The 13214-nt window shown below is 45.6% G+C and overlaps 1 protein-coding gene across 1 annotated transcript; it reads right to left on the bottom strand.

Annotated features, from left to right (window-relative positions):
• Positions 1-503: 503 nt before the first annotated feature.
• meak7 (MTOR associated protein, eak-7 homolog) lies at positions 504-11948 on the bottom strand. The gene is made up of 9 exons (XM_061077336.1): positions 11893-11948; positions 9905-10062; positions 8726-8974; positions 4423-4567; positions 4144-4355; positions 3693-3879; positions 2783-2901; positions 2231-2410; positions 504-1516 (listed from the first exon to the last, which is right to left on the bottom strand). The coding sequence occupies exons 2-9, from the start codon at positions 10055-10057 to the stop codon at positions 1382-1384; spliced, it is 1380 nt and encodes a 459-aa protein (XP_060933319.1). The 5' UTR covers positions 10058-10062; positions 11893-11948; the 3' UTR covers positions 504-1381.
• Positions 11949-13214: the final 1266 nt, after the last annotated feature.

Raw genomic sequence — 13214 nt, 5'->3', positions numbered from 1 at the left:
AATCTGCTGTTAACTTCTCCATCGTGGACGAGTGGAGCAGCAGGTGCCAGAGAATTAAAGTAAATGATGTGTGAGCGTTGACTTAATGCAAACTTTAAACATGAGCGGTCACAGAACTATGGAAATGTGAATCTGTATCAAACCAATTAATTAAAAATATATAAATAATGATGCATGTGCATTGGTCTTCCATTGTTGAAAGTTTACAGTGTTTTATTTATTTAGCTCGTCATTTCCCATCAAGGTTCTTTGTGGATCCTTCTTTGTGAACGGCTGTGAGATTATAGCAAAGATTTGCATTTATAACTTGTTTCAGTAATTTGCATGATAGCAGCACAGGGGGGGTGGTGGGGGGTGGGGGTGGGGGGGTGAATACAGGGTTACCTGTCACTCGCAGCAGGAGAACACGTCCATGTTTATGTAGATGTTTTACAGGAAGGATGGAAAAAAAAGTCGGACAAAGTTAAATTACTTTGTTGTTAATAACTAACACAGTTCAGGGATGAAGAGGAAGAAGCTCCAGACTTTAATTAAAACAACTACACAAGTTGACACACACACACACACACAACCAGACACACACATATTAACACCAGTATAATGTTATGATATTGCAGTTTCGTATCACAACACCAGATCTACACACCATTACTTCCACTATATATGTGTGTGTGCGTGTGTACATTTACATATGTATGTATATATATTTAATTTGCTTATACATATGCACAAATACAGTACACATCATAAATATGTTAAATCTGTGCAATTATAATACTATAATCAATTTGTTGATGTACTTTCTCAACCCATAATATTCTATCAGTAGTGACAGATGTATAATACAGTAAATACATATCTCTGTAATTGTTTTTATTATTCTACTGCTATCAACAGAGTGCGCACACACACACACACACACACACACACACACACACACTCACTCACCACTCAAGCGCACACGCACACAAATCATGGAAATGTATAATCCATAATCTCACTCTTTAATTTCGATCTTCAGGTTATGATCTGGATTCTGTGCTTTCTGGTTGACTGCGGCCCCTCCCACTTTTCTGACAGATAGATTATATATATAGAGAAATATTCAGTTTTCTTCTATCAGACACAGTGCAGGTGAAATAAAACACGTCCACGCTGATGATCGTCTGGCGCCTGCACACCGGAGCCTTTCAGCCGTCAGATCGGACCTAGCTTAGCTTAGCTTAGCTTAGCTTAGCCTGGTTTACATTGTGAGAGTGTCTTGTGGAGCCAGCAGCATCTTGCAGAACGTCTTTAAGTCTGATGTGATTTGATCCAGTTCTGTGAAATGATGGAATCCCATCAGGTGTGAGCAGCAGGTGAACCAGGGGCCCGTGGACCCTCAGTGCTCCTCCTCCTCCTCCGGCTCCCGGAGGCCCTGACTGTGCAGCGTCTTCCCCGACATCTCCATCATGGCCTGGAGCTCCGGGTCCACGTCCAGGATGCTCTTCTTCTTCTTCCCGTCCACCTCCTCATCCTGAGACACACGACAGAAGGGATAAACAATCATTCTCTCTAGGAGACAGTCGATCATGTAAACATATAGACTGTGGACTGTAGTGGATCTGGTCTTGATGCTGGATCCTGATCTTGCTGCTGACCAGAGACTATGATGCAGCAGGACTGCTTCACATATAGTATTGAAGTTCTCCTTCAACATGTTTCCCCTCATCATTGCTGCTGAAACCTTTCTCCTGATGATGTTCTCCTCTACACATCTGTGTCCCTTGTGTCCGTCCTGGGAGACGGATCCTCACATGTGTCTCTCTGAGGTTTCTACGTGTCTTCACCTGTTAAAAAGGTTTTTAGTAGTTTGTCCTGACTCTTGTTGAGGGTTAAGGACAGAGGATGTCTCACCATGTTAAAGCCCTATGAGACAATCTGTGATTTGTGAATATGGACTATACAAATAAAAGTTGATTGATTGATATATTGACCGGTGTTCCCTACATATTAAATTCACAATAATATGAGGTCACTTTGATCTTTGACCTCCCAAATCTAAACAGTTCATCCTCGACTCAACCCAACGTTTGCACCAAACTCCACTGAGGTGTTGTTGAGACGTTGTGTTCACAGGAATGAGACGGACACACAACCTGAGAGCACAGCGCCTCCGGCCACCGGGTGTCACTGGGAGGGATTTATGAATATGAAGGTTTAAAAAGAAGAAGTGAACATTTCCTCTGACCTCCTCTGGCTCCGGGGGTTTCCCGACGGCCCACACCTCCACTGAGTCCACGGTGAAGTCCTCCTCTCCAGAGAGCTGCGGGCTGCCGTACGTCGTGCACGTGGGGCGTGCACGGCTGTGACCGCGGCCGAAGTCACGCTCCAGCCACAGGCCAAAGTAGCCATGCTGCCCCCCCATCCCCTGGTGAAGGCACATGTACAGAAGGAAGAAGCGAATTTGATGATATGTTACTGTACATATTATCGTAGATATAAATATAAATATAGTCTTATCAAAGTCTATTTATTGTATTCTAAAGTAGGAATTTAACTGAAAAACTGCAGTTTAATTTAAAAATGACCTTAACCATGACCACCCTAAGAAGTTAAGTACTTTACACTGTAATGCTTCAATAACACAAAAAGTCAGAGTTATGTGCCATAAATTAGAAATCTTGTATATTAACACAACCAGATCACGACTGAAAACAATATTGATTCATCACATTACAGATCTGTCTGATAATACCAGGCAGAATAAAATCTTTCCTGTGTTAAACCAGTGCGTCCTCACCAGTCCGTTGGGCATGGTCTGCTGATTCTGGTTGAGATACATGAAGTGTTGGTTGTATCCTGTTGCTGTGTAGACTCTGAGTCGGGGGTGCACAGTGAACAGGAAGCATCTGGAGTCACCTGCACACACAAGCACACATAAACAAATCATGGAGATCTGAGACAAGAAGAAGAAGAAGTCAAACACGGAGTATTACTTCCTCCACCAGTCAGTTAGTCAGAGCTCGTCTGGTTCAACATGAGAGTGAACGAGTGAGTGAGTGAGGGAGGGAGGGAGGGAGGGAGTGAGTGAGTGAGTGAGTGAGTGAGTGAGTGAGTGAGTGAGTGAGTGAGTGAGTGAGTGAGTGAGTGAGTGAGTGAGTGAGTGAGGGAGTGAGGGAGTGAGGGAGTGATTGATAGATAGATAGATAGATAGATAGATAGATAGATAGATAGATAGATAGATAGATAGATAGATAGATAGATAGATAGATAGATAGATAGATAGATAGATAGATAGATAGATAGATAGATAGATAGATAGATAGATAGATAGATAGATAGATAGATAGATAGATAGATAGATGGATAGACAGATAGACAGATAGACAGATAGACAGATAGACAGATAGATAGATAGATAGATAGATTACTTTATTCATCCCCGAAGGGAAATTAAGTCGTCATAGCAGCCGGTATATTTGAATACAATAAAATACAATACAATAGAATAAAAATAAAAAATATTGAGGTAGAAAGAATAAAAACAGAAACACAAGATAAATAGGTAGATAAGGTGCAGTGGCAAGATGATGGTAATAGTACTGATGATATGAATGAGTCTGTGGCTGAAGCTGCTCCTTAGCTTGTCCAGTGAGTGAGTGAGTGAGTGAGTGAGTGAGTGAGTGAGAGAGAGAGTGAGTGACTCTCACCCTGGAACTGAGGCTTGACCTCCCACCTGTGGGAGGCGAAGCCCCCGAAGGCGTGGCCCTTGGAGTCTCTGACCAGCAGCAGCGTCGGGCCGTGCTGCGTCAGGCCGCTCACCATCCGGGTGAAGCTCTCCCCGTGCAGCTGGGTGGAGAACACAAGCCTCCAGGGGGCGCTGTAGCTGTCCGGCAACTGGAAGGGTGAATACAGTTGAGAAAGGATTCAAGTAAGCAGAACAATGACAGCGTCTGCAAATTGTAATAAATACCAATGAAGCTTAGGATTTTAAAGTAAAATGTGTTTTCTGGTTGAGTTCAAGTCAGGTCACCAAACTTTACATTTGTAAATAGATAACTTTGTAGAAGTTTCACCAAAACTTTGGTCAAATAAATAATAAACAATAAGTGAAGTAATGAAGAATCCCACACGTGAGAGTGTAACCCTGTGTGTTCTCACCTGTGGGGTCAGGAACATGATGGTGGGAAGGTCCAGGAGACACTTGAGGTCTTTCCAGGGTGTGTCCCTGCAGAGGGGGAGGAGGGGGGGGGCCGGCCGTCCACTCAGAGACACGTTCAGTCCTTCAGCTACCAGCATCTCCAGGTACAAGGAGACCTGGGAGACCCTGAAGATCCAGTCCTCCAGACAGGACACATCACAGCCTCCTTCCTCTGAGGAGCAGAACCAGCTTCAGTCTCGTTTTCCTTCAGGTCACAGACACTGAACTCACTCGTTTACCTGCAGGTTTGAGTTCAGAACACATCTGCTCTGCCAGAAGCTCCACCCCCAAGGAGGCGGCACCCATTCTCTCCGGCTTCCAGCCCTGCAGGCGCCCCCTGTGGACCAGAATCTGAACTACAGCTGAGATGAGGTCCTGCAGGAACTGTGGGGACGAGAAAGAGGGTCAGAGTCCGGCGTGAGAAGGGACAGATGGAGTGAGGCGTGAGAAGGGAAGGATGGAGTGAGACATGAGAAGGGACGGATGGAGTGAGACGTGAGAAGGGAAGGATGGAGTGAGGCGTGAGAAGGGAAGGATGGAGTGAGACGTGAGAAGGAAGAATGGAGTGAGACATGAGAAGGGACGGATGGAGTGAGACGTGAGAAGGATCGGATGGAGTGAGACGTGAGAAGGGAAGGATGGAGTGAGACGTGAGAAGGATCGGATGGAGTGAGACGTGAGAAGGGAAGGATGGAGTGAGACGTGAGACTTGAGAAGGGAAGGATGGAGTGAGACGTGAGAAGGGAAGGATGGAGTGAGACGTGAGACTTGAGAAGGGAAGGATGGAGTTAGACGTGAGAAGGGACGGATGGAGTGAGACGTGAGAAGGGACGGATCGAGTGAGACATGAGAAGGGAAGGATCGAGTGAGACGTGAGAAGGGAAGGATGGAGTGAGACGTGAGACTTGAGAAGGGAAGGATGGAGTGAGACGTGAGACTTGAGAAGGGAAGGATGGAGTGAGACGTGAGAAGGGAAGGATGGAGTGAGACGTGAGACTTGAGAAGGGAAGGATGGAGTGAGACGTGAGAAGGGAAGGATGGAGTGAGACATGAGACTTGAGAAGGGAAGGATGGAGTGAGACGTGAGACTTGAGAAGGGAAGGATGGAGTGAGACGTGAGAAGGGAAGAATGGAGTGAGACGTGAGAAGGGAAGGATGGAGTGAAACGTGAGAAGGGACGGATGGAGTGAGACGTGAGAAGGGACGAATGAAGCGAGACGTGAGAAGGGACGGATGAAGTGAGACGTGAGAAGGGAAGAATGGAGTGAGACGTGAGAAGGGACGGATGGAGTGAGACGTGAGACTTGAGAAGGGAAGGATGGAGTGAGATGTGAGAAGGGAAGGATGGAGTGAGACGTGAGACTTGAGAAGGGAAGGATGGAGTGAGACGTGAGACTTGAGAAGGGAAGGATGGAGTGAGACGTGAGAAGGGACGGATGGAGTGAGACGTGAGAAGGGAAGGATGGAGTGAGACGTGAGAAGGGAAGGATGGAGTGAGACGTGAGAAGGGAAGGATCGAGTGAGACGTGAGACTTGAGAAGGGAAGGATGGAGTGAGACGTGAGAAGGGAAGAATGGAGTGAGACGTGAGAAGGGACGGATGGAGTTAGACGTGAGAAGGGACGGATGGAGTGAGACGTGAGAAGGGACGGATGGAGTGAGACGTGAGAAGGGAAGAATGGAGTGAGACGTGAGAAGGGACGGATGAAGTGAGACGTGAGAAGGGAAGAATGGAGTGAGACGTGAGAAGGGACGGATGGAGTGAGACGTGAGAAGGGAAGGATGGAGTGAGACGTGAGAAGGGAAGGATGGAGTGAGACGTGAGAAGGGAAGAATGGAGTGAGACGTGAGAAGGGACGGATGGAGTGAGACGTGAGAAGGGAAGGATGGAGTGAGACGTGAGAAGGGAAGGATGGAGTGAGACGTGAGAAGGGACGGATGGAGTGAGACGTGAGAAGGGACGGATCGAGTGAGACGTGAGAAGGGAAGGATGGAGTGAGGCGTGAGAAGGGAAGGATGGAGTGAGACATGAGAAGGGACGGATGGAGTGAGACGTGAGAAGGGAAGGATGGAGTGAGACGTGAGAAGGGAAGGATGGAGTGAGACATGAGAAGGGACGGATGGAGTGAGACGTGAGAAGGGAAGGATGGAGTGAGACGTGAGAAGGGAAGGATGGAGTGAGACATGAGAAGGGACGGATGGAGTGAGACGTGAGAAGGGAAGGATGGAGTGAGACGTGAGAAGGGAAGGATCGAGTGAGACGTGAGAAGGAAGAATGGAGTGAGACATGAGAAGGGACGGATGGAGTGAGACGTGAGAAGGGAAGGATGGAGTGAGACGTGAGAAGGGAAGGATGGAGTGAGACATGAGAAGGGAAGGATGGAGTGAGACGTGAGAAGGGAAGGATGGAGTGAGACGTGAGAAGGAAGAATGGAGTGAGACATGAGAAGGGACGGATGGAGTGAGACGTGAGAAGGGAAGGATGGAGTGAGACGTGAGAAGGGAAGGATGGAGTGAGACATGAGAAGGGACGGATGGAGTGAGACGTGAGAAGGGAAGGATGGAGTGAGACGTGAGAAGGGAAGGATCGAGTGAGACATGAGAAGGGACGGATGAAGTGAGACGTGAGAAGGGAAGGATGGAGTGAGACGTGAGAAGGGAAGGATGGAGTGAGACGTGAGAAGGGAAGGATGGAGTGAGACGTGAGAAGGGAAGGATGAGTGAGAAGGGAAGGATGGAGTGAAACGTGAGAAGGGACGGATGGAGTGAGACGTGAGAAGGGACAGATGGAGTGAAACGTGAGAAGGGAAGGATGGAGTGAAACGTGAGAAGGGACGGATGGAGTGAAACGTGAGAAGGGACGGATGGAGTGAGACGTGAGAAGGGACGGATGGAGTGAGACGTGAGAAGGGAAGGATGGAGTGAGACGTGAGACTTGAGAAGGGAAGGATGGAGTGAGACGTGAGAAGGGAAGAATGGAGTGAGACTTGAGAAGGGAAGGATGGAGTGAAACGTGAGAAGGGAAGGATGGAGTGAAACGTGAGAAGGGACGGATGGAGTGAGACGTGAGAAGGGACGGATGGAGTGAGACGTGAGAAGGGAAGGATGGAGTGAGACGTGAGAAGGGACGGATCGAGTGAGACGTGAGACTTGAGAAGGGAAGGATGGAGTGAGACGTGAGAAGGGACGGATGGACTGAGACGTGAGAAGGGATGGATGGAGTGAGACGAGAGAAGGGAAGAATGGAGTGAGACGTGAGAAGGGACGGATGGAGTGAGACGTGAGAAGGGACGGATCGAGTGAGACGTGAGACTTGAGAAGGGACGGATCGAGTGAGACGTGAGAAGGGACGGATGGACTGAGACGTGAGAAGGGATGGATGGAGTGAGACGAGAGAAGGGAAGAATGGAGTGAGACGTGAGAAGGGACGGATGGAGTGAGACGTGAGAAGGGAAGGATGGAGTGAGACGTGAGAAGGGAAGGATGGAGTGAGACGTGAGAAGGGAAGGATGGACTGAGACGTGAGAAGGGAAGGATGGAGTGAGACGTGAGAAGGGACGGATGGAGTGAGACGTGAGAAGGGACGAATGAAGCGAGACGTGAGAAGGGACGGATGAAGTGAGACGTGAGAAGGGAAGGATGGAGTGAGACGTGAGAAGGGAAGGATGGAGTGAGACGTGAGAAGGGAAGGATGGAGTGAGAAGGGAAGGATGGAGCGAGACGTGAGAAGGGAAGGATGGAGTGAGACGTGAGAAGGGAAGGATGGAGTGAGACGTGAGAAGGGAAGGATGGAGTGAGAAGGGAAGGATGGAGTGAGACGTGAGAAGGGAAGGATGGAGTGAGAAGGGAAGGATGGAGTGAGACGTGAGAAGGGACGGATCGAGTGAGACGTGAGAAGGGAAGGATGGAGTGAGACGTGAGCAGGGAAGGATGGAGTGAGACATGAGAAGGGAAGGATGGAGTGAGACGTGAGAAGGGACGGATGGAGTGAGACGTGAGAAGGGACGGATCGAGTGAGACGTGAGAAGGGAAGGATGGAGTGAGACGTGAGAAGGGACGGATGGAGTGAGACGTGACAAGGGACGGATGGAGTGAGACGTGAGAAGGGAAGGATGGAGTGAGACGTGAGAAGGGAAGGATGGAGTGAGACGTGAGAAGGGACGGATGGAGTGAGACGTGAGAAGGGACGGATGGAGTGAGACGTGAGACTTGAGAAGGGAAGGATGGAGTGAGACGTGAGAAGGGACGGATGGAGTGAGACGTGAGAAGGGAAGGATGGAGTGAGACGTGAGAAGGGAAGGATGGAATGAGACGTGAGAAGGGAAGGATGGAGTGAGACTTGAGAAGGGAAGGATGGAGTGAGACGTGAGACTTGAGAAGGGACGAATGAAGCGAGACGTGAGAAGGGACGGATGGAGTGAGACGTGAGAAGGGAAGGATGGAGTGAGACGTGAGAAGGGACGAATGAAGCGAGACGTGAGAAGGGACGGATGGAGTGAGACCTGAGGGGCGTGACCAGATTACAAACCCCGCCTCCTCTCACCTCTGCGACCTGCTCACGTGTGACGGCGGCCTCGGCTCCACGACGGGACATCGCCATGACGATAGGAGCCCGTTCCTCCGCCGTTCCCCTCAGGGCGTCGGCCAGGAACATGACCACCTGCTCCCGGCCCACCCCCGACGCAGCGGGGGGGCTCGTCTTCCCAGGCGATGCCAGACCCGGGTCCACGCCACACAAGCACCGGTAGAGCCTCCGTATCATGGAGTCTGGGGCCAGGCTGCCCATCGAGGACTGGGAGAGTCAGAGGGAGGAAGTGATTAAACACAAACTGCAAAGCACTGTGGGTAGAATAACTGATCTGTAGCTGGAACATGAATAAATTAGAGACAATAATAACTGGAGATTTAAAAGTAAATGGATTTAGGGTCTAAAAGTGAATTTAGTAGTTTGTCCGTTTAAATCTCACACTGAGATCTGAGTTTACGCTCAGAAAGACGCCTAGACTAGATTAGGGGTGGGGGGAAAAATCGATTCAGTTACAAATCGCGATTCTTGTGAATAACGATTTTAAATCGCCATGCTGCCTCCCAAATCGATTTGGGATTTTTTTTTAAAAACATATTTATTGGTTTATACGGGGGGGGATATATGGGGGGAGCAGCATCGCCCCAGAGCATGTTGACCAGCTCTTGTTTTTGCACAAGAATCTAAACACACCCAAGCACTAGCTTTGCATCGCCTACATGCAAACAACAATATCCTACTTTTTGTTTATTTCAAAGTTTATATTTTAAGTAAACTTTTATTCATTCTATTTAATTTACCTTTTATTTATTGTTTAAAAGAAGCCTCAGTGGCTTACATTTCTTAATCTGTCAGTTTGTGTGCAGTTGACAGGGGCTTTACAATAACAGGGAACATTTTTATTTATTTTCTCTATTGGCTGCCCAGCAGTCATTAAGTTAATGTTAATATTTGAAATAAAACTGGTAAAGCTCTAAGTGAATTTGACTGTGTTGTATTTGAAGGTATAATTCAACATTTTTCCATGGTCCAGTATTTAAAAAAAAAAAAATAACCAAAAGAAATCCCAGGAAATCGTAATATCGAATCGCAATACATATCGTATCGCCACCTAAGTATCGTGATAGTATCGTATCGGGAGGTCCCTGCCGATTCCTGTCCCTAGACTAGATATAAAAACTGCTCTGGAAGACGGACCTGCAGCATCTCCAGTGTGAGGGTCTTCCCTGCTCCTGCCGGACCCCCTGCCCCCCCCACGAGCCGGTCGAACACCCCCTCCACCACGGGCCGCTCCTCAGGGCGGAAGCGGGCCATCCTCTTCTGGACCACCAGGCTCTCCGTGTTCCCCATGGTCCCTGGAGTCCAACACACAGGTGGAGCAGAACACACATTATGTTCATGTACATTAATTAGAGAAAATATTAATTATTAATTATAATCATTTTATTTTACGTTGCCCTGATAAAATGTAACCAGCTGCACTTTAGATCAAATGAGACAAAACTATGATTAAGATGTTCTTCATTATGTTATCTAAAACCGTTCTGGTATATTATACTGTTGTTAAAATGTTTGAAGATCTCTGGGATGGGTGGGATGGGCATAGGGATATACAAAATGGAAATGAAACTGTCTTTGATTGTATTGTCCACTGCAAATGTGAAATCAATAAAAATGTTTGTAAAAAAAAAAAAAAAAAAGATGTTCTTCATTTGACATCAAAACAAACACAGTTGTCCTTCAGAAGCTGTGGACTGGTACAATGTATGACATCATCGCTTTATTCAACCATATGTTACAAATAAGAAGTTCTCTGATGGCAGCATAAAAAATGTTTGAAAAAGTTGGTACACGACAAAAGGTGAATTTTGACATAGTTGACAGGTTGATTCTGTAGTGGAGGAACCATCATTTATTTCAATTTAATTTATTTAAATTGAAATAAATGAATTTTAACTGGAATTTGTTATCATTCCTACATTGTGAGCATTTCACATTCTAGTTTGTTTTAAATTTTCCACCAATTTCCATGAAATGTTGCAGGCGGTTGGTGCATTTTACATTTTGTGTGGATTTGAATCAAAAGACGTATCCAGGAATCTATTTTTCACTTTCTATAACATTAGGACCTTTTTCAACATTTTCAGTTTTCCTGGGTAATAATCTGTTGACATGTTAAGAGATATAGATTCAAGATTCAAGATTTTTTATTGCCAAATGCACAGAGATAACATGAAGCAGTCACTGTCAATGAAATACTTGGGTCACAGGCTCTCTGTGACCCAAGTATTAAAAATAAAATAAAAATAGAAATAGTATAAAATAGAATAAAAAATAATAAAATAGAATATCAAAAATTTAAAATAGAAAATAAAATGTATATATCTAAATATATATCTTTGCAGATAAAGAGAGAAATAGAGCAACAATAGTTCAATTTGTGCAGTAGTGCAAATATTCAAATATTCTTATTACGGTGCTGGTGCAAATATTCCAGGGTGCTGGTTTGGTGGAGTTATTACAGATACAGATACATTGCATATTAATAAGTGTTTGAGCGTTGATACACTTGATTGGATTTCAGGGAGTGTTTGGCCTTGTAAAAGCTTACATGTGTATTTGTGGTTTTGTATATATCTGTATCTGAATATTGTTTGATTTCTTGAATTCATTCTAATCATGAATTATTCAAGTGCAGTGTTTAAATCATGGGTTTGTTGAACAGTTAATAGTTTGGATGATATCAATTATAATGCACATGGATTCTCCACAGATGTGTTTATTATATTTCAGGTTTGCCTTGTTAAAGCTGTCACTGGGGACAACAGATGTAAACATGACTTAGTGTTTTGTGTGTCCCTGTCACATGAAGTGAGCAGCTGCAGGATGACTCAGCACAACTGGAACCTGAACAATCAGGATGTAATGAAACAGCTGCTGAACATCTGTGTTGAATACAGATGTTCAGTAGGAACCGATCCACCAGTTTGAATCATGTCTCTGTGATTCAATAACATGGAGCTGGATGGGTGCTAGCTAAGCTAACGAGCTAGCTAACGAGCGAGCTAACGGACCCGGATGAAGATAAAACTCTTCAGATAAACACAAATCAAAGACATGAATAAAGATCAAAGGATCAACTTCAAACAGGGATCTCAGGAAGTTTGTGTGCGAGTGTTTCTGACCTTTTAAATGACAGCAGCTCGGCTAACTTCCGGTTTCTACTGACAACACAGCGTCAACTTCCGGGTGACGACAGCGACGTCCGCCAATCAGAGGAGCCGAATCTTCAGTGAATGGTCCACGATGTAAAGAGGCGGGGCAAGTTACTATTATTATTATTATGATTATCGTTCTTACTGTTATATTAAATATTTGTGTTATTAGTAGTAGTCTTCATAGAAGTAGAAGTGATATAAAATGGTTTATTCAGAGATGTCCTGGGATCACAGACATACAGGTGCATTATAATTATTAGTACTAATAGTAAACCTGAGCTTCTGTTCACAATTAATGGCTCTTGTCAAAAAAATTATTTAAGTAATATTTAATAAGGAAGAATAATGTCAAGTACTTTAACTCTCATTGAATGTAAAATGAATAAAAGAAAATATAAATCATATAGTTGTGTTATTTAGTTTATTCTGGTCTTTTGCTCATAGTTTTCCAGAGAATAAAGAGGATGTTCAGTGACCTGCTTCCACCAGAGACACGCATCCTGAACACAGACGGACACGGGGACACGGGGACATGTCCCGGAGCTCGGTGCAGTGTCATGCCCTGGATCTGTTTCTTCATTGTCCCGCTGTCCCATGTTCCACCAGTAGAGGGCGCACGGGAGCCAGCACGCAGGCACCCAGGACTCTGCAGAGACAGGCAGTGGAAAAAAGCTCCTTTTAAGGGCATGAGAGTGTGAGTGCACCGAGCTGGGTGTGTTGCATTGTGATGAAGCATCAGGTCTGTGGATGCATCAGCTGAGGGTGGAGGTGAGGTCTGCCCACCTCACCTCAACCAGCAGGAAACCAGTGATCAGGCAGGAAGTCCTTTCAACCCTCAGGAGAACATGCACTGTCAAAGCATGAGTTGGAACTGGAAATGAAAACATGAAACTCAACAGTCGAGCAGCCAAGGGAAACAACTGCATTTACACCTCCAGAGAATAACTGCTAGTGTTTTACAGGTTTCTATTATTCCTGCTGTGAAATATGCATATCTCTATTGTTATTTATTGAAAGAACAAACTGGAAAAGCTCGATTAGCTGCAGAGAATAATTCACCCAAATTAAATCATTGATGAAGGATCAACTCAACAGGAACAGTTTTTTGTTCCATTACAAAAACACCTGGTAACTGAGTGTGAAGCCATTGAGAGAAGTGATGTTTAAACTGAAAGTTACAGAACTGGAAATAGATTCATGGTTTAACCGCAGCTCTAACAGGTTTGTGCACAATCTTTATAAATGTATATGACGTTTACATTTAGAGTTTATTAAAAAAAAAAAGGTAA

The sequence above is a fragment of the Limanda limanda genome, chromosome 8 (assembly GCF_963576545.1).
Source record: "Limanda limanda chromosome 8, fLimLim1.1, whole genome shotgun sequence".
In the NCBI taxonomy this organism is placed as follows: domain Eukaryota; kingdom Metazoa; phylum Chordata; class Actinopteri; order Pleuronectiformes; family Pleuronectidae; genus Limanda; species Limanda limanda.
This window is presented reverse-complemented; position numbering and strand designations above follow the sequence as displayed.

What these genes read in the sequence shown, in the direction of transcription:
- meak7 (XM_061077336.1), bottom strand. Translation starts at nt 10,057, where the DNA reads ATGGGGAACACGGAGAGCCTGGTGGTCCAGAAGAGGATGGCCCGCTTC. An exon ending in TTCTGAACTCAAACCTGCAG is followed by an intron (nt 4,356 to 4,422) that starts GTAAACGAGTGA and finishes TCTGCTCCTCAG; the next exon opens with AGGAAGGAGGCTGTGATGTG. An exon ending in AGACCATGCCCAACGGACTG is followed by an intron (nt 2,411 to 2,782) that starts GTGAGGACGCAC and finishes TGCCTTCACCAG; the next exon opens with GGGATGGGGGGGCAGCATGG.